The following is a 24,645-nucleotide window of genomic DNA, read 5'->3' on the forward strand; positions in this document are numbered from 1 at the left end:
CCGAATTTAAACCATTTGTTATAAACCTGACCTGAAATCAACCCGACTTGTTATTGACCAGACCCAAATTCAACCCGACTTGTTATTGACCCAACCCGAATTTTACCATACCTATTACTTATCCAACCCAAAAATTCAACCTAAACTGTTACTAACCCCACTTGAAATCAACACGACTTGTTATTTACCCGACCTAAATTCAACCCAAATTGTTCTTGATTCAATTTGAAATCACCCAAAACGCAATTTAACCCAGCTTATTATTTTTTATCAAAGCATTTTGTCTAGGGAGACCAAGAAAATATAGGCCAACAAAAGAAAGGAGCATCATCCTCAAATTTAAGAGTTAAATATAGTATATATTTGTTGTATGGTCAAAGGAGATAATTATCTTCCTAAATTATAGACTATATTTCCCTAGCATATTGCCATATATATTATAGTCAAAGGAAATAATTAGCTTGATAAAAATGATAATTATGTATTTATAGTTAGTTGAACCCGAATATGACCTGACTTGGAAATGACCCGACCTGATTGTAACCTTGAAATTATTGACTTGAACATAACCCGATTTGAATCCGAGAATGACCCGACTTGGAAATGACTCAACCTGGTTATAACCCGCAAATTATTGACTTGAACCGAACCCGAGAATGACCCGAACTGATTATAACCCGCAAATTATTGACTTGAACTGAACCCGACTCAAACCCGAGAATGACCCGACCAGATTCTAACCCGCAAATTATTGACTTGAACCAAACCCGAGAATTACCCTAACCCCATTCACCTGACCCGAATTTAACCCGACCTTAACCCGATCTAAACCCGATAAGAAGTATGACCCGACATGACCCGACTCAAGCATGACCCAACCCGCATAGGTTATGGAATTAAGCTGAATTGACCCAACCCGAGTTGACCCAACCCAAACCTGACCCGTTTACTGGAATTGACAGCTCTAATTTTTTTTCTTTTATAAATGAAGTTTTCTTCTAAATAATCTGTTTTGATCTTTTATTATTGTATAGGTTAGTTTTGTTCTAAATAATAATACGAAATATTATTACCGATAAAAACAGAGCAAAAAAAGAATGCTTTTAATTCCACACCTGAAAGTCTGAACTCTGAAACACAGAACTTATAAGGTCGTGTGAGTGATTTTTTTTTTTTTTTTTTTTAATTTATTAGTTGTTACTCGTATTATAATATCATGCTTGACATTTCAGTTGCAAACTTGCACCTTTAAGTCTTTAACAAGCTTATTTAACAACGCATTGAGATTATTGGAATGCTGATAGACCATAATTATGATCAAATCCGCATACGTCACCACGTTTATGGCTCCATGAAAAATTTAAAAAAAAAATTAAAAAATATAAATAAATTAAAAAAAAAAAAAAACTGATGATTAAAAATAACAAAAAACTAGAATTAGAATACTAAAAAAAACTAGAATTAATATCTGATGAATTGCTTTTCAACTGATCCAAGGTATGTTACACCTCTTTCAAAAAAGGAATACAATGCTTTAGAGGTAGGAAGCTCTAAAGAAACCAAGCAAAACAAACCCCCCCAAAAAGAAAAGGCAAAAGGTAAGAAGAAAGAAGAAATATGACATCAGGTAATTGCAATTCCTGAAAACAAATGGGTTAGTAACTAAAGGAGCTTAAATTGCAGCAGATGCTCACCCTGGTACCAAACTATCTATGCAGCTATTCTGTCAAGCCAAGCATGATCATCAAGGTCGACAGTCGGTCTTTTGAGTTTCATCATCAACTGTCAAGGAGTCCCGAGCATCCCGGAAAAAACGATGCCAGAGAACCAGCAGATACTACCTTTTCAATTAGATTCTGCTTCTCAAATAAATGAATAAATAAATAAATAACTGGAAGGCTTTCTAATATGAGCTACTCTAGAGTATTAACTATCAATAGCTGATGGTTTGGCTGTTATATATCTGCAACTCTTCTATAGAAAAGAACATAAGCGGCTGAAGTCTTTATCTTCTCCTCGCTGATGGGGTATACATTGCTGTCATCGAAGTCATACCACCGACCACCTCCATGCTACAAGATCACAAAAATAACATAGGGCTGAGTACGTAAAAAAAAAGTGAAAACAAAGAAAAAGCAATAACTATACTCCCAACACCCCTAAGGCCCTAACTAATAGGCCACATTTGATTGAGGGTTGTAAACTTGTAATCAAGGAATTGGGTTAGCACTATAATTATCTTCTACTATTTTCTTTGACATTCTTCGCCAAGAGTACCTTAAGAGTAAAGTGGGAAAGTTCAAAGCTATACTTCAAAAAGAAAAAAAAAAAAAACCCGCTCATAATTATGGGCTGATCCAAAATAAAGAGGTGTCACCATGGTAGTATATTAGGGGTTATTAGCTTCTACAATTGATGATAAACAGGTATAGTGTATGGAAAGCTGTTTAAGAAGAAAGTTTTCCCAAATTCCAAATTATTTCATAATGCATGAGTAGCAAATTAGCTATGAGAGACAAACTTACATGGACGAAAGCAGTGTAATGACCACCTCCCAAGCTACCATAGTGATTGCTGATTGCATAGAGCACATAACGGAAAGATGGTTGGGAATTCTTGTTAGCAATATACATGGACAAATCGAGATCATCAACCGGGAAGTCAACATAGGCTTCCAGCTTGTTTTTTGTGTATTTGCTGTATGAAAACCTTTTCAAGTGAATGACCAGAATTTCAGGGAGTCTCCAAAGATCCAACTTTTTGGAGGCCTGACGATGCTGCTTACATCCAGGACAATACCTGGCAAAAAGTACAAGATACAAATAATAAGAGTACAGAAAGAAAAATAAAATACATACGAGGTTGTGGATAAGAAACCATCATAGAAACTAGTAGCTGAATTAAAGAAAATTCCGAATTACAAGTGACAGGTTGCAACAGCATATTCAAAACCCATGCAAATTCGAAACTAAAGTCAAAATCATGCAGGAAAAATAGAAGCCAAACCAAAGAGAATCAAAGCACATGAATAAATTTAATCACATATTTTAAAGTACATGCAAGATTAAGGAATGAAATACCAGGAGAGTAATCTTTAATTCACCACCATATCTACATATTAAATGAAACAAAAGCAAATAAAATACTACTCTCTCGGTTTCATAATGTTAGTCTCACTTACGTATACCGATGCAAATCTTTGATCGCAAATATCTTTAATCTCACATTTGCAAAAATTATATAAAATAGATATTAATAAAGTACTCGTCCTGATGAATAAAACTAGATCTCACATGACTATTTTATTATTATATATTGAGAAAATTTTTGAAGATTCCCTCTAATTTTTATAAGTTAAAACTAAAATTTAATGAGGTGTAGTGACAATTCAGATCAGAAGAATAAGTCCCAGAGCCAAAACCTTCAGATTTAATAAGGGATTTTTCCAACAAGAAAGCATATAAATATATAGTTAAACGGCTTAGACCATATCCAAGTCACTTCAGTTCCAATATCAAACAGAACACTTCGCCAGTTGACCAAGTATATGCTAGTCAAAATCCTAATCATTACCTAATAACACAGATACTAAATACAGTAATGTATAATTTAAGCGACATAGTCATTCCTAAGGAATTCAGGACAAACATAACAGCTCAGAAATGACAAAAACTTACCACATGTCTTCAGGTCCAAGAGGCTCTTCTTTCAAAAATGCTTCCAGGCATCTGTAAAGAGATACAATTTCCTGTGGCCTTTTAGCCAGATAGCCTGACTTAAATATTTCAGGAAGGGTGCTCAAAAGAACCGTATCGTAGATTTCAGTTTTCTTCTCAGGCCAAAAAACAGCAACATTTAACCGTTTTGGCAAGTCCTCAGATGTTACAAGATCCACCATTTCTATTTTAACGTTCTTGAGAATCTCTTTCTCATCTGTCAGGTAGAATTCGAACTCACTATCAGCTGGTAAGCTAACCACCTCGTCATTAATGAGTTTAGCATCATCACTTGATTCAGTAGTAGTAATAGGATCTGTGGTATTCTCCACTAAATTCTCAGCAGCTGTGCTTTTGGAAGCATCCTGATCATCTAAGTCATCTTCACTGGGCATGAGAAATGGATTAAGCAACTTCTTAAACAAATTATAGATATCTGATCCGTTTGTATTGTTGGAAATTCTAGCGACAAGAGGAATTCCAAAAGCTTTCCCGTGGACATTGTGCCTACAATTGAAATTCTTATCAGAAATTCCTTCTGAAAGGAAAACAGTGACATTGTGTTTACGCATTGAGACGAGCACACACAAAGCAGATTGTACACATATACCTTGTCATATTTTGGGTCCTAAATGCCAGTTTTTTGTTTTTTTTTTTTTTTTTTTTTTAATCAACAACATCAAAGCCTTGGTCCCAAAATGATTTGGGGTCAGCTAACAGCATATCAATCATTAACAAGGAAAAAGATTCACCTCTTTAACACATATCTAATATTAAAACATCACTCTTGGAAAAACAAACGTTTTCAAAAAAGAAATATGGCACTCACTCTTCCATCTCTTGATGCGTAAACACAACTATAGTTTCTCTCTCTGTAGCTTTGGGTAGCCGATAAGCTACTAGACGGTCTTCGTCTCTAATCAAGGACAGCGAATCCGCTGAATCTTCCAAAAATCGAATAATACGATGGTTGTATATCTGCAAAGATAAAGCGGTAGAATGAAGCAAGTGGACATTTTAACAATACAACTACGGAGTAGTAATGAACATGCAGACAATACAACATTGGATTCTACCTCAGCCACCAACAGTGTCTCATCAATCCGCAATGAGCATGCACTGGTCAAAGCCTTAACAAGGTCTTCACCTCTCCCATACTTGGGCACAGAAACAGTGACCACCGTAGGCATGAAGCTACCATCAGTATTCATGACAGTCAAGGTCATAGTCCGCATTGTGGTTGAAGGTAGAGGCAGTGACAGATACATAAACGGATCAAATGTCACGGAAACCTTTTCGCAAACTGGACAAACTAATGTTGATCTATATTGACCCTGCAATAATTTTCAGATGTTAAAAGCATTGCAATGCCTGCATTAAGGGTTTACTCATTAAGCTATCACCAACTCCAAAAGTACAAAGACAACATTAATCAACAAAATCATAGTTTGCCAGATACTCCAACTACAGCAAGAAAGTTCAAGTTCCAAGTTAAAGCTCTTAACTAATGAAACTTGTTTTCTTAAAACAACCCAGAGGATGCTGCAAAGATAAGAATATCAGATACATCTTCATTTTTATCTCAAATCTCAACCAACTTATGTCTTGCAGATAGCTCCCAACCCAACAACCCACTTCCTAGCAAAATGAATAGAGAGATACAAAACAATCATTATAGCTTCAAGCACTACTAAGCTATTATTTATAACCACAGCCATACATAACTCAAGCATAAATTTTGAAAGTTTACTATTCAGCGTTCACCACACTGGGGGCATTCGTAAATGAAAACACATCCCTGAATCATCACCTAGATCATATAAAATCATTTGATTACCCAAACATACTGATGAGAACTTCTGTTATCCTTATCCTAGTGCCAAATATTAAAGTCCTAAAAAAGAAAAAACAATCCTGCCATCTTGTTTCACTATCTATCTATCAATCTAAAGATTTGGGTATTCACATCAGCTACTTGAATCTAACTAAAATCTCGTTGCATCATCTCTCTCTTGACTCTCATCCTCCTCCAGTCCTCCCTACATTTTCATACAAGGATATACTCACTTCTCAACCTGAGAATTTGAGGACCAATGTGCTCTTAAGGAAATATTAAACAGCATTTGACTGATTGTTGGAGTTAAAGTATGGTCAAGGATTGACTAAAAGGCTTGATGTAGCTATTGCCAGAACATCTTGTGATTCCGTGTAATCTTCAAAGGCTGCTCTAGGCTAACAGTTTCAACAGAACATAAAACTACATAAAGGAACCAAAAAAAACCCACAAGATGAATAACTAAAATAAAATAAAAGACGTTCTCTTCCAATATGAGCAAGAATTTCACTCTAAGCACATGCTACGCATGACACACAACAAGACTCTCTATAAGGCTCCCGTGAAAAAGTAAATAATAAACCTATTTCAGAGTGAGTAAATAGGCCATCTTAAAAAATCATCTCAGGTATGGCCCACTACTTTAAACATAAAAACTCTCTCAAGAATCCGTACATCATCTAAATAGAACACAAAATAACAATATTTTCTCTTCATTTTGGAGACATATAACATTGCCAAACCAGAAAGGCTCAATAAAAGAGTTCCCATGAACGGATTTTAGAATTTAATATTACTCAGCAAGGCACAATAAACATATTTGGAGAAGCCCATAGCAACCAAACTTACTTGACAAATATCAACAATGATAGAGTCATTCCGAGCCAGATGATTACGCCAGTACTCATCAGCTACATCCTCGTCTGATCGACCATCTCCATCCTTAGCTTCAACATAGGGCTTTAACTTCACACGATTAAGATCTTCATGGAGTCCATCCAGCAAAAAAGAAAGCAGTTCCTATATTATTTGAAGTCAATTAATTCCTCTATCAATAATAAATTCTCTTCAAATAAGTACTTATATGATTTGTATACTAGCACACACACGTAAGGAGGGCACAAGAAGGTAGTGGAGTGACAAAAAAATTGATAGGCGTAAGGTTCCAGAATAAAGGCATACTAACTTGTGAGTCATGCTGATTGAAGCCACTGAATTGAGGAGCAAAGCGAGAGAGCTTCGACTTGAATGTTCTAGGTGCCACTGGTGTTGCTCCAGGAGCCCATAGCCTCCTTATCAAATCTCCAAAAGCCAAAGCAATTTCACCCTAGCGAGAAGGTAGAAACTAATATTCATAATACTAATACAGAAAAAAAAAACACAAAACATAATCAAGTCTGATGATGGAAAGAGAGACATACATCCATGCCCAATGGATTATCATGATTAATTTCTTTATTGTAATCTCCATGAAAATAGTCAACAAGCTTTGGAGTGTGTGCTAAGCACTGAAGAGCACTGTTCATGAAACATGTATTTCCAAGATTTTGCAATCCAGTCAGTCCCAAAGAGCCTGATTCGGCAGGACTGCTACTAAAAGTATAAGAATTGGTCCTAGGGAAACGATAACAGTTTCCAGTGCTACCATTCATTGTTGTAGATGCACTGGAAGAGGAACTTGCCGCAGTAGCCAGCTCGGAAAACTCCTCTCTCTTGCCGTCTCTAGACCTTGGAGAATCTGACAGCCCATAAATTTGCAATTCCAGAAGTATCTGTGAAGGTGTCAAAAAATCCAAATAATTGTGTCAAACGTGTGGCATCTATTTGACATACAGAAAGGCGGACAAAGCTAATACGAATATCAGATAACTTTAAATTCATGAACACGGTAAACAATGAAGGAGGTCCATTAAGCAAATTGTCATGTCATGATTATCATCAATACAGATAACAAGGACAAGGAATTTCCTCATTACTCTCTTTTATTCTTTCCTCTCAGTGTAAAATCATTTGCGTCTGATAATTCCACGACAAAATGTCATACACACACCTGGATATAGAAAACTTTAAATATTTCCTATAACCCCTTTTTTGGCCAGTCACCTCTTACAATCCACGTTGCTTACATAAGATTAGCAACCTTAAGAATAACCCCCACCCTTGCCCCAGAGAGAGAGAGAGAGAGAGAGAGAGAGAGAGACAGAGAGAGAGAGATTGGAAGGAATGAGGAAGTTCCCAGCAGCAACTTGTTCCAGATGAACCAGAATTATGAACCAATAGTCCAATCATACATGTTCCCCCACAGACATCTTTTCAAGCCAGCTAGGAGAAATCATTTGATGATTCACCAGAGAATTACCCAAGGATAATTCTAGAATTTGGTTGAGTAGTTGAGAATTTGATAAGTAAAAGAATAACATAGCTAACAAATAACAAAAGGTAATCAACACAAGTGAAGTGTGTATATGATTTTCTTGGGTAAATGGTAACAAATGATATCAGGAATTCAGTAACAAACTAGACACATTAGAATCAAATTTTATCTCACTAATATTAAGCATACTTTTATAACCAGTCCCAACAATGAATAACAGTGTCAAACTGTTAGAACTAAAAGAAAAAGGAGCCAAGGAGGATTTGGAGCAAATGCTTCAATGTGTTTCCGTCAACCCATTTAGTTTCTAAAGCATATTCAGACTTTATGAGATAAGGGAGGTGATTTGAATTTACTCCCTCCATTCTTTAAAGATGTAAACTTGCCAAATTCATTTCAATGTGCATTTTCATGATGTAAACATTTATTTTTACTGAAATTAAAGATATGAAAGGTTAAATTTTGCATAGGAGACCACACAATATGCATATGTGAAGACCCTTAAGGAACAGGAGTATTGATTTGCATTAGCTTGAATGAGCAATAAAACCACATCAAGTATACAAAAGTTTGCCAACCTATCAAATCCAGAATGTATCATAAATGACTTGACATGCAGCATATGATCTCTTCCACCTGATATAACAGTCCCTTTCTTTCTGTTTTCAGATATCCCTTTCCTACAGTTGTTATTGAACATTTCTCCAGTTATTAAGTTTCTGTGTGGAAATACACATATCTGGGAAGGATTGGTACAGTTAGCTTGTTGAGTTATGAGTAAGACACAAGTTCCAACACTTTTCTTATGGTATCAGCTTAAAAACCAGTTTCAGCACATGCGTAGGAAGTCTAAAAGCTATCCTGAAAGATTAGAATCCTTCAAAATAATAATAATAATAATAATAATAATAATAATAATAATAATAATAATAATAATAATAATAATAATAATAATAATAATAATAATAATAATAATAATAATATTATATGCAAGTATAATCTCAAGGAATACATCTAATGCCAAATGCAATTAAACAGTTCAAAAGTACTTATCAACAGCTTACCTCCTGATCCAATTGACGCTGGATATCCTTTGCAGGTGAGCTATTGTCATTAACAAAAAAAAGGCTTGTCCTGCCAGAGAAGTCCCATATGTGCAACTACACCAGTGGAAGAAAAAAAATCAGAAACAGCTTCATTTTATGCTGAGAAGAGATAAATTAATATAATAACATCCTTACCAAATCTGCCTCGGTATTGAATATTTTGCAAGCTCGTCTAAAGAGTTCAGCAGCATTGTCCTAATTAAAGCATAAAACAAAGGTATTGTGATTAAGAACACTTTTAATATTGACAAATTATCAAATAGATGAGCTGATTACTTGTGATTGTCACTTCGTATTAAGGAAGCAGAATTACCAATGCCTGATCCTCTGAGAACTATTTTACAACTCTCCCTAGCTTGGAATTAGATCCTACCTTCTACAATCTACAGCTCATAATGTAATAAACAAAACAATCTTAAGAAACAAACATATAATACCTGAATACTAAGCTTTGACTATGATAAAAGGGGAATAATTCAGGTGAACAAATGGAAATTTAGCAATTAAATCCATACAGAATATAATGAAGATGTATTGACCATTCAGGAGACATACAAAATGATTTCTTTTCCTATGTCTTGAGGCATGATCTTCAGGTAAAAAAATTAACAAAAGTTTTCCCATAGGCAAGGATACTAGGCATCACATAGTTACCTAATTCCTCCCCCCCCCCCTCCTCCCCACCTTCAAAAAAAAAAAAAAAAAAAAAAAAAAAAAAACCACACACACACACACACACGAAGCACAAACTGAGAAAGCCAAATTAATACATGAATGAGGTACATATTGGCTTAATTTAAAAAAAAGTAGTGATTTGCATACCCATACCCCATTTTGTCCTGGCAATTAGGTAACACTGGGATAGTGCAATGCAGTGACACTAAAGCATGGTAATTTAAGTGAGCTATTGTAATAGACTAACATTAGGAAGGGCAATTTGGGAAGTCTAATACTTTAAGGTTAGTAGTCCTTGGCCTTAGTATAAATAATTAAATAGAGAATAGTATATGCAGTAGGACATCATGTAAATTGTTAGTAAAAATGTTGAGAGTAGTATCCTCAAGTTATCGGGAGGGTAATAGCCTTAAGCTAACAATCTATCACTTTTGTACCCAAATTTGTGCCATTATTAATCAAAGTCTCGAGCTTTTATCTCTTAATTAGTTTTTAAATCAGAAAAAAAAAAAAAAAAAAGTCAGAAGTTCAGTCCAATACAGCTATGAGCCATACAGTCAAGTGGAGTACATGGCATCAAAAAAATTATGATAAAAACAATAAAGCATCAAAATTAGATACACATAGATTTAAAGCTAGCTAAATCATTACTTCGTTGCCACATACATCAAGAAAAGAAAAAATGTACAAAAAAAAAGTTCATGGAAATCACCTTTTTACTAATTTTAACACCCAAAGAGTTTGCTTCTCGCAAAACAGAGAGCCTGAGTTGTAAAGGATAGACATCTGATATATCAACACTACCAGCTGAAAAACTTCCAACACGCTTCATCGCATTTATAGAATCACTATGCCTACATAGAAAAGATTTAAAAGATTAATACACAATACGTTGAGCAATCACTCAATCAAAACTATTTTAATCTAAAAAAATAAGAATCTAGATTGAGTTCAAATGAAAACCTCATCAAGCATCTAGTCTTGAAATATCAAAAGTGGTGGCTTATAAAGGTTTTGATTGTGTAAGACAATTATCTTCTAACATTATGTCAGCTATCATTCTCTTGAATTTACAGGCCAATTTCAACCCTGGTTGTTTACGGATCACAGAAATTTGTGATCCACTTGCTACTGCAGACAATTGACTTTTTCTCATTCTTAGCATTGATTAATAATTTAATACAACATTTCATACTACCACAAATAAGGTTCAAATTGGCAAATTGCAACCAATTTATATATGAATTAGCAGCATAAACATTGATTAATACGAAACAAAATAGCATTATTGATGATTATTTAATATAAATAGGATATCGCCTATGCCACAAATAAGCATCAAACCATAACATCACATCAAACCACATCTTAACTTGAATTGCAATCCAATTACATAAAATCAACATCATAAACTTACAATACTAATCAGATATGATATCTAATTGTAATTATAACAGAATACTTTGTAATTAAGTTCCGGTTGCAGTCAAATGCATATAAATCAATTCAAGACCATAAAGTTGCAATATAAATCAGATACAATAATATAGCAGATATTCTCACCATTTAAGCGCCTGCAACCACATTTCTCCAGAAACTAAAGCATAATCACGACCAGAAACTCCAACTTCACCATTACTGGAATTATCGTTACTATTTACTTCCTCTCTCCTAAGATTGAACAAAAGATCCGAACCAAAAATGTTGCTGATCAGCTTCATCGGACCAGCATAAGACGATGAAGGCGATGCACTGTATAAAATCCCTGTATCTTCGCATGAATCACTCGCTGATGTCGATGTCGATGCATTTCGAGCTTCTTTCCACCACCTTCAATCACAAACAAAATTCATTTCCCCCAATTTGATTCAAAATCATGAGAAAACCCTAGAAATTGAAGTAATCGAAGAAATTGAAGTCAAAATGCAGCAGAAAAATCACCTGAAAGGCACTAGATAAACTCGTTGTTCGTCGTCGGCGACGGATTGAGTAGCGCCGGCGGAATCTTCCGGCGAAAGAGGTTCCATATCGAAGTAATTTGCAGTGAAAAGAGGAATTTGCAGAAGATGAATCCAGAAATTAGGGGAGATTGAAGAAACAATTGCAGGAATCAAAAGTCAGATGTAAGGGATTTGTTTTTATAGGAGAGAGAAAGAGAGAAGAGAGAAGAGAGAGAGAGAGAGAGAGAGAGTGGGTGTTATTGTAAGAAGGATGAAAGGAAAGGAGGACAGCGACAAGAAAAGGAGGACGTTTTTCCAAAGTGAGCCAATTTTGGCAAATATTAACCAAAATGGTTGCGTGGCAAAAGTATTTATCAAACTAAGCTTCCAGGCTAAAACGCTGTCTCGGTCAGCGTTTTATGCCTGGGTTTTTTTAAAAAAAAAAATCAACCTAAAAACGCTGTCTGGGACAGCGTCTTTGTTGTTGACCTTTTTTTAAAAAATTTTTGTAATTGTCTTTTATTTATAAAAATGTTTTTAAAAAACAAAAACAGTTATACCAAAGACGCTGTTCCAAACAGCGTTTAACTCTGGAACTATAAACGCTGTCTCAGACAGCGTTTAAGGTTATTAATGAAACGCTGTCTGAGACAGCGTTTCTGTCGTTTTTTTTTTCCTGCAACAGCGTATTTCATCCTTTCATTTCCTCCTCCTTCATTCTCAAACCCCTTCTTTCCCAAACTCTAACTTAATCCCCCTCTCTCTCATACTTGTGCTCCTCCGTATAGACCGCCGGCGGCGCCGCCACCTCCACCGTCGCCCTCCGTGTAGCCCACTATACACTCCCCTCACCCTGAAATAGGTATTCATTCAACTTTCTTTGTGTTTTAAATTCTAGGGTTTATGTTGGTGATTTCTAATTTTTTTTGGAATTGGGTTAAAATGTTGATGAGGTTGAGTTGTTAGTGTTAAAAATGTTGAATTGTTAGTGTTGGTATTGTTGAATTATTAGTGTTGGTAATTGTTGAATTGTTAGTGTTGATAATGGTAGTGTTGATATTGTTAGTGTTGATAATAGTTTGGATAATGTTGAATTGTTGTTGTTGGTTTTGTTGAAAATTGTTGACAATGGTTGATAATTATTAGGTTTTGAACAATTGTAATTACCTACATTGTTGTGTAATAATGGTGATTTAGGGGTTCTTAGTAGTTAATTTGTATAGTATGTAAAAAATTTTTGTTTGATTGTTGTGAATTAGGGATGATTTAACGGCTTTACGTAAAATGTGTTTTGGTTGTTATGTAGAATATGGCTGGACAAAATGTAGCGTTGTTATGTCGATGGGGAGGTGAAATTTTGTGTAATGGATCAAATGTGGAGTACAGTGGAGGGAATATGGACCTTATAACACTTGAACCGAACATGACTGTGACTGATCTGATGAATGAGGTTCACAGTTGTATTGGTTCAAACCCTATGACTGTTGAACTGAACCTTAAAATGAGGTGTGATACTGGTCATGGGGTGCAAGTGTTACCTGTCTCTACGAACAGACATTTGAAAGGTTTGAGGAGCATGGTAGGAATGAAGGGTTTTCCCAATGAGATATATGTAGAAACAGTGCCTATATGTACCCAACAAGCATACGGTGAACTGGCAGTTGAGAACGTGTAAGTGCAACAAACCGAAGATATTCCACCTCCCATGTTCTCATGTGCTAGCAGTCTGTGCTACATACTCACTATCAGAACGGCCTTGGGTGGACCCTCTGTTGCAGTCGCCCGCCTACATGAACACCTATGCACCACAGTTCTGGTCGATCCCCTGCGAGACAACCTGGGCACACAGTGGGCACAGTACGTAGGCCCTAAACTCATTCCGGACGACACAATGATACGTGGAAAAGGTCGTCCAAAGTCGAAGCGCATACGCAATGAGATGGATGACAGCAACCGGCCCCCAACCAAATGTAGTCGTTGTCACCAGCAAGGTCACAACCGCACTACTTGTCCATCTAGACCAACATAGGACCTAAGTGTATATGTGTTATTTGATATAGTAGTATGTAGTGGTGTTATTTTGATGAAATAGTTATAATTTTCTACATTATGTGTTATTATGTTCAATTAGATGAATTTTATTTTGTACGTTAGATGTTCGAGATTTCCTGTTTATGCCTTTCAATCGAAATTAGTATTCAATATATTGTGTTAGTGTTTGGTGTGTAACGTTTTCAATGAACAGATATCATGGACGTACAGGATAGGACACCTGGACCTGTTGACCCTTCTGTCCTGACACTACAGGACACCCATCGGAGCGTCGACATATGGAACCTGACGGTATGATTCATCTTTAACATTTTTGGATTCTTTGATGTACTATCTTTTGTTACTTATAAATGCTCCTGTGTTTTCAGGGTGACGTAGCGAAGCCACTACAGTGCTGGCACTACAGGACCCCCTGGGTTGTCCATGATCGCTGCCTTGAGTACGTGACGTACGCTGGCTTTGGCGGTGTACATCGCTTGGGATTCAGGGAGATCGACCGACACCTTGTCACGGCGTTAGTGGAGAGATAGAGGCAGGAGACGCACTCCTTCCACCTACCAGTTGGGGAGGCGACTGTGACATTGCGGGACGTGGCAATACTTACGCGCCTTCCAGTACAGGGGACTGCGGTGACGGGATCATTTCTAGTCGATCCCGTTGGATTGGTTGTGCGGGTTCTCGGGGTGCAGCCGGGTCCCAACGATGTTAGGGGCTCCGCCTTGAGGACGGTCTGGTTACGAGATACTTTCCAGGGCTTGCCTGCGGAGGCCGATGACGCCACAGTACAGAGATACGCTCGAGCGTACTTGTTCTTCCTCATATCCGGCGTGTTGTTCGGCAACAAGAGCGGGAGCCACTTGCAGCTTATTTACCTACAGCTGTTAGACCACGACTGGGAGCATATCCGTGGATACAGCTGGGGTAGTGCCTCTTTGGCGGTGTTGTATCGCCAACTTTGCAGAGCCTCACGGAGTGGTGCGCTCGAGATTGGAGGACCTCTGTTTGTGCTTCAGGTATACTACGTATATTATCACAAGCGAATGATGTAATGAGTAATGTCATATTTAACATAGTTTTGTGTTTTGCTATTGAAGCTATGGGCTTGGGAGCACATCCACGTAGGAAGACCAGGTAGGCCTGCTGTACATCGTCCGGGGCAGCAGGACCAGGATGACCAGTATGAGCCGTACATCGCTCCGCCTCGCCCTGCAGCTGATGAGGCTTACGGTTGCAGGTTTGTAACAATTGTCATTTTTTTCCCATATACGATTTCATTTTGTAAACATACTTACCAAATTTGTTGCCCCAGGTGGATGGTCCCCAGACTCACACAGGCACATGCGGCGACGGGTCTCCCATACTACCGAGACGCTCTTGATCGACTCACTGAGGATCAGGTACAAACTCTGAAGACATTTGTAATCATTTAGATACTGTGTATACTGATTGTGGACTAACTTATTTAGGATGTGTTATTGCAGATCACATGGGATCCGTATGTACTGGAGTTGTAGATGTCATGCCTGCACATCTACTGGAGCATCAGGGAGAGTGGCATGCCCGAGTCCCCCTGATCTGTTTCGAGGTTGTGGAGAGTCACCTACCTGACCGCGTCATGCGACAGTTCGGACTGCAGCAGCCTATTCCCCAGAACTGTGACACTGTCGTGCGCCTTCACGACATTGACCGTCAGGGCAAGACGGAGACAAACTGGGCACTGGAGCATTGGCAGTATCTTCAGCTATGGGAGCAGCGGTTGGGTCATGTCGTTCAGGGTTATCCCATGCAGGGCGTTATGGATCATGACGATCCGTACATGGTGTGGTACAGGCTTATCACACGCCGTTTCATCAACCCCAGCTACACACCACCGTCCACCCATTACCACCCGGCACATGACGTCATTAGCGGATATGTGAGTTTCTTTTACTATACTTATCATCCTCATTTTTTAACTTTTTTAAATATCATGTGCTTGACTGATCGATGATTACTACAGGCGGCGGATATGGTGGCGATGTATGATGCACTGTCCCTCGCCCTTACAGACGGACCCACCAGAGCCCAGGTCCAGCAGATGCGAGATATGTCCGCGACTTCCTTACGCAGACATGGTCACGGTCATCTCATCCAACAGCGGGACGGTGATGATGGTCACTCCATCCATTCGCGGTTCGACCCCGGCCAGAGTAGCAGTGGAGGTGATCCTACGTCGCACACAGAGGCAGAGGAGTACATCTTCCACAGTTCTGCACCCTTCAGAACCCAGGAGGACGCATCGTCCAGCCAACTCACTCCCCCCCCCGCGCCGGAACCCATTCACCACCATTCACCATTACACTCGGCGTCGTCCAAGACGAAGGGACGACAGTGAGGCTAGGGAAGGGTTACACCAAATTGATGAGTAGTGAACGCATTGTATCATTGTTTTGTCCTTTTTCCTGGAATGTTGTATATAACGATTGCATTATCAATATAAGACATGCTGGTTGAATGAATCTGTTTGTGTTTTGAAGTTTTGTTTGCTTATTTATCCAAATCGGATTTATGTCAGTCAAAATAGATCCTTCAGGGCTAATGTACATTAAACAACAGACATTTGGAATCCATAGTCGAAAATGGGGAAGAAAGGATGGCCCGTGGTGGTTAATGTGGTTGTTCATGGTGGTTTTAGTGTTGTTGGTTGTGGTGGGTGGTTATCGACGGTTGTTGAATGGTTGGGGTTGGTGGTGGAGCTGGTTGAAGTGTTGTTGGAGGTCAAAAGTGGTGGTAGATGGTGGTCGATGGTGGGGGTTGTTGGTGGATTGTGGTGGCAAGAATCATGGCAGGGGGTGGTAGGTGGGGGCAGAAGAAAGTGGCAGATCAGTGGCAAAAGGCTGATTCTGCTGCTGTTTTGCACACCAGCAGAGAAACGCTGTCCCAGACATCGTTTTAGGTTAAAAATAAGACGCTGTCTGAGACAGCGTTTTAGGTACAAGGAAGTTTGTACATAAAGCGCTGTCTGGGACAACGTCTTTGGTATAACTGTTTTTGTTTTTTAAAAATATTTTTATAAATAAAAGGCAATTACAAAAATTTTAAAAAAAAGGTCAACAACAAAGACGCTGTCCAAGACAGCGTTTTTAGGTTGATTTTTTTTTTTAAAAAAACCCAGGCATAAAACGCTGACCGAGACAGCATTTTAGCCTGGAAGCTTAGTTTGGTAAATACTTTTGCCACGCAACCATTTTGGTTAATATTTGCCAAAATTGGCTCACTTTGGAAAAACGTTCAAAAAAGGAAGTGTGTCAAAATTGTATTCATGTTTTATCCCATAATTGTAGGTATGTATGTTTTGGTTCTTGTTTTTGATTTTGAGGGATAATAAATTTAAGTGTTTTATCCAATCAAACATCAGTACGATTATTAGCATAACAAAACGATATTTTTTATGATGTAATGTAACGTGATGTCTATTACGACGAAGATGTAAGGTTTTAATGATTTTCGATAGAAAATGGTTATAGATTTGTAATACCAAGTACTACAATTAGTTTGCGTGACTTCAATCTTTGGTCTTTATCAAATTGACACGAGTATCTATACTGAATTGATTGTTATGGACTTGTGGCCAATAGTAAAGTTGTTAAAACGCTACTTCACATATCACTTTTTTTTAGTGGTTCTATGTTTTTTCCTTATCACCCTACACAAATGGGGCATATAAGTATATTAGTACTTTGATGAAGTTAGGGTCCTACGACTCCTAACATTGGTTTAAGGCGGAGCTTCTATCTTTGGTAACAAATAGATTTGCACAAACTTGGTTTTCACGAATTCTCATTCAACAGAAGGGTCTATGTATACAAGTATGTGTCTTTAACAACAAATCACCCTTTATGTCTCCCAAAAGCAATTTGAAACCCAACAGAAAGATCTATATGACTATATATACAACTAATACAAGTATATGTTTTTAATATCACCATTTGTCTCCCAAAAGCAGCTTGAAACTGGTTTCGTAGTACATTAATTGGAAAAAAAATTTCAACATTAGAAGTCAACATATTGTACGTAGTACAACATTTTAGGACTAATGTTAGCTCAAACTACCCTTGGAGAAAGAGTAGTAAGGATCATGGTCAAGGGATATTATTACCCTTACACTTACCATTTGCTCAGCAGGCGAAAACAAATCACGAAACAATGACAAGAACATATATTTTTAAACTTGAATGAAAGGTTTATGAGTGGAAATTTTCCAACCATTGAATAATGTGTTTTTCTTGATAAATTATCAAGATAATCCGTAGATACCATGTCTAAGTTGGACAAGCTTTAGATTGACAGCAGCTTGATACTTTCATAAAATGAACTTTATCGACAATAATAAACAGCTAGCACACAATAGTCATGATTTTCACAGAAGTTTGTTGCTAGTACCATTATTTATTAAAACAAACCATATATGAGAGTCAAAACTCATACATCGTACCATCAGAAATTCATCAGAAAAGCTAGGAATTCACTAAGTGTAATTTTGCAGAAAGCGATCAGCTATCAAAAAGCAGATCCTCCAAAGCCGATTTTGAAACCAAAGCTACCGCAAGTAAGCAATTGATCGCTGCTGTCCCTAATCCTCAACTTGAGAGTATATGAGCCCTAACAGTTCCAAAAGATTGTTAGACAAATGCCAAAGCCAAGCTATGAGAATACATCAGCCATGTATTGTGAACTTACAATATAGGAGTTGTTGAGTTAGACAGGTCAAACAAAAGATTAGACGATTAATTAACATTTACAAGAACTATGACTTACTGGGGGAGTGAATATTGGCAAAGTTTGTTTGTGAGAGAGTACAAAGTCGCCTGCTGGTATAGGACAGGATGTTTCTTGGCACAGATCAATAGTCTCACTGTGCACATGTAACCCAAAGTATGAAACGTCGATCATCACCTCCCCTTCAGAGATAACTCCCGCTGCATGAGTCATAAACTTCAGGTTAAAGCAGTAAATGATCACATTATGACTGTAAACCACACAAGACTTGTTGCATTACAATCATAATTGCATCTCCCCCCTCTTCTCCCCACCCCTTAAAACATAAAATAAAAATAAAGGACTACCCCAGAAAGGAATGATGGCTCCTCCACCTTCGAGCCCACCCTAACAAGTGCCTCCTAGTTTCCATAACCACTGCCTATTAACTTCAACTCGTAATTCATCACAAGTACTACCCTCAGCTTCCACAGGCTCACAGCCATCCCTGTCCACCGTCTTCAACCCCTTTTTAGTTTTGACTACACTTTCTCTTTCTATGACCACTGTCTGGCTTTTTAAGATGACAAATACTTAGTGGTCACATTGGAATTGCTATTGATCATAACTTTTCATCAATGACACAAATTCAATCTTTTATCAGTTTTATGCTGCACGTAGGTTCCTGCATGATTATGATCTCTCTCTGGGTGCCTGGGTGGTGGTCGATACTTTAGCATCTCTGAACATTTTCACTTGATTAAGACATGGCCATGGGTGGTTTTATGTAAAATGATATATACCCATCACTCTTAGGCCATTACTAATAAAATGATCAGAATAGCCGGAGATGGGAGTTGTTGTGGACTTATAGAAGTCAGGTGAGTGGCCTATGTTGCGTTTAGCACTCAGCAAATTAAAGGAGGCTGCGATGGCATTCATGGCAGTGCAATAACAGTGGTGGTGGGCATCAGTTGGGTAGTGGAAGGAAAGGAGGTAGAAGCCTAAGGAGATCCTTCACCGGCACTAGTTTTCTTTCTTTTTTCCTTTTAATAATACCCAAGAAAGGGAATGAAAATTCGGTAAAACAAACATGGACAAAGGCAATCAGGATCTCCAATGCTCTTCCCTGTGTTGTTCCCCTTTACAGAATGGCCTCTGAGTTGAAATTGCTCTAACAACAAAAAAATACTACATCTGAATCAGGGTTGGACCCATTTCCAATTTCAACGCGAGACAATGGATAAATTCTAATCCCTTAGAATTAGTGTTTCCCCCCTTATAGATATCATGCTTTCCTTATCAAAGTCACAATGACGAATTGACGACATTACACCAAATTGTTGAGTTGCTTGAAAAAACTTGATCTGATTTAATCTAGTAGAGATATAAGTATAACTTGTTGTCAATATCAAGGAGATTGGCCTATTTACACAACAACACAAGCCAGCCAGTACTAAGTACTAACTGCATCAGAGAAAAGAAGATCTCATTGTTGGATTTCCGAGCCAAAGGTTGACTTCACTAGAGATCCCATGAAAATGCAGAGTTAAACTAAAAACTTGTGGGCAATTGGTAAATGTACCATCCATCATCCCTTTAAAAGATAGGATTTTCATAAATTATCAACTAAACTGTCATGGCAGCCAAGTTCCGGCTTCTGGGTTGACTACAAGTAAACCAATAATATGGAGTGCACAACTATCATGTCACCATAACAGGCTCACAACATGGCATTGGTGACTTTAATGTCCTAAAAGTTACTTGAGCAATGCAATCACTCCAAAAACATCAATTTAACCAACTAGATTGATAATTCTCTAACAATCAACCAAACATCCACTCCTTCTGAACTAATCACTATCATTCCATTATACTTCCTTCAGGCTTCCACACTAACAAAAACAATATCAAAGCCTTAATCCCAATGATAGGGTCGGCTCCGTGAACCGAGATTTTATCTCCTATAATTGTCAACCATGGTCCTCTAATCCTCTCCCTCCACTCCCTTTCATCAAGTGCTATATGCAATAGTAAACTCAATTTCTCTATATCATCTCAAAAAACTTCTAAGTTCTAACTAAAACATACAATATAACAGCACAATGTTTAATCTGTTTCTGTATCAAACTAAAGTATGATTCTTGCATACAAATTAATTTCACAAAATAAAAAAATTAAAAAAAAAAAAAAAAAAAAAAAGAAGGGAGAGGATTACCAGAAGAGGCAGAAATACTGAAGACGGCTTCCTTGCCAGGCACAACTGGATCAGGGTTAAATTCAACTCCTTTGACTTCCACAGCATAGTTAGCTTTCTTATCTGCATCAAATTAAAGCTTAATTCATTCTTATAAATCAAATTAACAAATACCCAGAAAAGTTTTTATAAAGATTATAGCATAAACCCATAATTAGAGATCAAATTCCAAAATTTCAAAAGAAAAAAAAACACCCAAGTTTATAGGGTTTATTAAGATGAAGTATGAACCCAAAAATAAAGGAAAATTAAGTATGGTAGATCAAAGGAGGAAGTAGATCACCGCATTTTTTAACGGACTTGGCTAAAATAGAAGGAGCAGACAAACAAAGGCAGAGAAAGATGATGATTTGGAGTTTGCAAATCGCCATGAGAAAAAGCTTTAGCAGCAATCTTGGGAGTTCCGTCTCTGAATATTAATGGTGGAAAATCGATGGATTATACCTGCTTGGATTAATTTATTTGCTTATCAAGGTTACTCTACTATTTTGTTTCAATTTCTCTCTCAATTATGACGTGTAGTTTAATTGTATGCCTCAAGAAAAGAATTTGATAAGGGAAACTCCAAGTTTATATCATGGAGAAAAAAAAAGGATTTTGTTTATTGGCATTTTTTGTAAATAAATGAAGAATTTTTATCTTAAAAATATGTTCATAGGATGGATGATAGGATGAAATTGTTGATTTATTCACCAAAATGATATGGGATAAATGATTTTTTGTTTATCACATAAATTAACCTAGGCTTCCTCGAGAAAATATTCATCAAATGATTACTCTATATTAAGTAAATTATTAATTATGTGTGTTGACCACTCCATGTGGCCGCTTGTAAAATACGGAGTAAGTAAATAACAAATTAATCCCTATAGCATTTTGTAAAATATAACCCTTGTAACATTAGTACAAGAAGGCAAGACAATTGGCCATTTGTATTCATAGGGATAAACCTTGTATCCCTAAATTTGTAAGCTACATAATTCTTGGATCCAACTCGGGCACGTTGGTTGATGAAGAATTGACATTACAAGAAGGCATCAAATGATCTCTCCTCCTTGAAATTAAACACAATTGAAAATGATAATCTTGGCATCATCAATTTTAGCAAGCGGCAATGAAATATCCATTTAACTATAATCAACATAAATTATGATGTGGAGAAAGATCATGTCAAGTTTCAAGAACAAGCTAAGCAATCATGTTAAGAAGTAAATAGTTAATTACGACTATAATTACCATTTAATGTTTTATTGGTTTAGCTAATACTCCGTTCGTATAATAATTTGTTCTCCTTTATTTATTATAAAAGGATGAGTTAGGCTGGTATTATCATGAAGACGGATCTAGTTTGTATTTTCTTATTATAAAAATACAATAAAAATGGGATGTGTGTTAGTAGTTGAGTAATAATGATTTTTATACTCCTAGCTAGAATTATTCTATGCCACAATTTTTAGATTTTTTTAATTTCCAATTTGTTCCCTCTGTATAGCTAGGCATGCCAGTATCGAAAACATTACTAATATTACTATGGAAGTCAAGCTCATACATATATAAGCCATCAATACACATCTTCATTCCTCTACCCTCATTTTTTTTTACCATAGCAAAACCCTCAAAAATCCTGTTTGATAATCGAAACTAATGTAGTACTTTAGTTCTATTTCTATATACTTACTCTATGGGTAATTACATACATACAAAATACCACATTATACTAAAATAAAATTATTGCCATTATCATGTTTTAAATATTTAATATAGTGATTATATATATATATATATATATATATATATATATATATATATATATATATATATATATAGGGGAGGGATCATGTGAGAACCCACCCCTTAGGTGAGAACCCTCTTAAAATAAGAACCAATCTTACACCATCAATTTTGAGATTATGGATGGCTGAGATTAATTATCACTTTCCCATGCATTTTCTTGGGAACACGCATTTCAGTCATTAGTACATGTTTTTTACTTTTTTTTCCTTATTTTCTGCATTGAAACACCGATTTATGTACTATAAAACCAAGAAAGAAAATGAAAAAATCTGGTTTCATTTTAATTTAGCCATTGAAGAGAGAGAAATGAAGGCAGATTTCAAATGAAAATTTCTCTCTCATAAAGAAAGCTTTTGAAGCGATTTTTTTTTAATTTGATTATTTTTTTGTGTAGAATAAGCATACAAAATTTCATAATTTTTGGAGTTCGTTTGATATTTTTTTGGGTAGAATTTTCGAAGTAGTGCAAAAAAAGAGCAAATCTGGAAAGACGGATTTCAAATGAAGATTTCTCTCTCATAAAAAACCCTTTTGAAGCGATTCTTTTTTTGAATCTGCTTATTTTTTTTTGTGTAGAATAAGCATACAAAATTTCTGAATTTTTGGAGTTCGTTTGATATTTTTTTGGTAGAATTTTCGAAGTAGTGCAAAAAAAGAGCAAATCTGTATGTGGTACAATAGTTGAAAATTCTGGAACGACATATTTAAAATTCGAAAACTAGGGGCATATCATGTAATTGGAACACTAGTTCTTATATATGGAACAATATATAATATTTATGGGACAATAATTCATATTTCTGGAACAATATAAATTGTATTGACAATAACGGGCATATCATCCAATTGGAACAGTATTAATTACTTATTTTATTGTATTAAAGGAATAATTTTGAGATGTTTCAAAAGATATTATTGTTTCAAAAAGACTTGTCGCTGTTTCAATTAAAAAATGTAATGTTACATTGAATTGTGTTGTCAACGTTAAGTTAAAATGTAGTTGAAGTGTACGTTAATGATGTTTCATAAAATATATTAAGTGTTTCAATTTATAATATTAATGTTTCATATATATTATTGCTTGTTTCATATAGTTGGGCTATATATGAACTAGGTTTACTGTGATTTCTTATACCTTATTGATGTTTAAAAAAAACATACCTTATGTTTCATTTTATACTACTTATGTTCCATAAAATATATGTATTGTTTCATATACTAATGATATTGTTTTATACATAATATAATATTTCATTCGGATATTATTTATATTGTTCCAGAAATATGAACTATTGTCCCATAAAACAATATCATTAGTATATGAAATAATACATATATTTTATGGAACATTAGTAGTATAAAATGAAACATAAGGTATGTTTTTTGAAACATCAATAAGGTATAAGAAATCACAGTAAACCTAGTTCATATAGAGCCCAACTATATGAAACAAGCAATAATATATATGAAACATTAATATTATAAATTGAAACACTTGATATATTTTACGAAACATCATTAACGTACACCAACTACACTTAATGGATGGCTGAGATTAATTATCAATTTCCCATGCATTTTCTTGGGAACACGCATTTCAGTCATTGGTATATGCTTTTTAATTTTCTTGGGAACATGCATTTCAGTCATTGATACATTTCACACATATGGTATGGAACAATGTATAATATTTATGAGACAATAGTTCAAATTTCTGGAACAATATAAATAATATTCGAATAAAATATTATATGAAACATCAATGATTTTTGTGTATAAAACAATATCATTAGTATATGAAACAACACATATATTTTATGGAACATAAGCACTATAAAATGAAACATAAGGTATATTTCTTGAAACATCAGATAAGGTATAAGAAATCACAGTACACCTAGTTCATATAGAGCCCAACTGTATGAAACAAGCAATAATATATATGAAACATTAATATTATAAATTGAAACACTTGATATATTTTACGAAACATCATTAACGACGTACACTTCAACTACATTTTAACGTAACGTGTTTCAATACAATAAATAATAAAAAGCATGTAATAATGACAGCTTTTGGCAGATTTTGTGTCCCAATGCACAAAAATTAAAAAAAAAAAAATACAAACAATCATTACAATTAATGAAGGTGGCCCAC

General features: G+C 36.1%; 3 protein-coding genes across 3 annotated transcripts; 1 reads left to right on the plus strand and 2 right to left on the minus strand.

The window, feature by feature from the left end:
• Positions 1 to 1,164: 1,164 nt before the first annotated feature.
• On the minus strand, positions 1,165 to 12,015 carry LOC110683553 (ubiquitin carboxyl-terminal hydrolase 8-like). Its single transcript, XM_021859956.1, has 13 exons — positions 11,647 to 12,015; positions 11,269 to 11,535; positions 10,418 to 10,559; positions 9,166 to 9,225; positions 8,989 to 9,084; positions 6,972 to 7,322; positions 6,737 to 6,877; positions 6,400 to 6,570; positions 4,793 to 5,050; positions 4,546 to 4,694; positions 3,678 to 4,223; positions 2,526 to 2,799; positions 1,165 to 2,072 (listed from the first exon to the last, which is right to left on the minus strand). The coding sequence occupies exons 1-13, from the start codon at positions 11,730 to 11,732 to the stop codon at positions 1,956 to 1,958; spliced, it is 2,658 nt and encodes an 885-aa protein (XP_021715648.1). The 5' UTR covers positions 11,733 to 12,015; the 3' UTR covers positions 1,165 to 1,955.
• Positions 12,016 to 15,183: 3,168 nt separating this feature from the next.
• Positions 15,184 to 16,071, plus strand: LOC110683322 (serine/threonine-protein phosphatase 7 long form homolog). Its single transcript, XM_021859668.1, has 2 exons — positions 15,184 to 15,612; positions 15,697 to 16,071. The coding sequence occupies exons 1-2, from the start codon at positions 15,184 to 15,186 to the stop codon at positions 16,069 to 16,071; spliced, it is 804 nt and encodes a 267-aa protein (XP_021715360.1).
• Positions 16,072 to 17,964: 1,893 nt separating this feature from the next.
• Positions 17,965 to 21,262, minus strand: LOC110683554 (putative phosphatidylglycerol/phosphatidylinositol transfer protein DDB_G0282179). The gene is made up of 4 exons (XM_021859958.1): positions 20,975 to 21,262; positions 20,653 to 20,754; positions 18,495 to 18,655; positions 17,965 to 18,338 (listed from the first exon to the last, which is right to left on the minus strand). Exons 1-4 carry the CDS (start codon positions 21,060 to 21,062, stop codon positions 18,237 to 18,239), a joined length of 453 nt encoding a protein of 150 aa, XP_021715650.1. The 5' UTR covers positions 21,063 to 21,262; the 3' UTR covers positions 17,965 to 18,236.
• Between the last annotated feature and the right edge of the window lie 3,383 nt (positions 21,263 to 24,645).

Source organism: Chenopodium quinoa, unplaced genomic scaffold, assembly GCF_001683475.1.
Source record: "Chenopodium quinoa cultivar QQ74 unplaced genomic scaffold, ASM168347v1, whole genome shotgun sequence".
Lineage (NCBI taxonomy): Eukaryota > Viridiplantae > Streptophyta > Magnoliopsida > Caryophyllales > Amaranthaceae > Chenopodium > Chenopodium quinoa.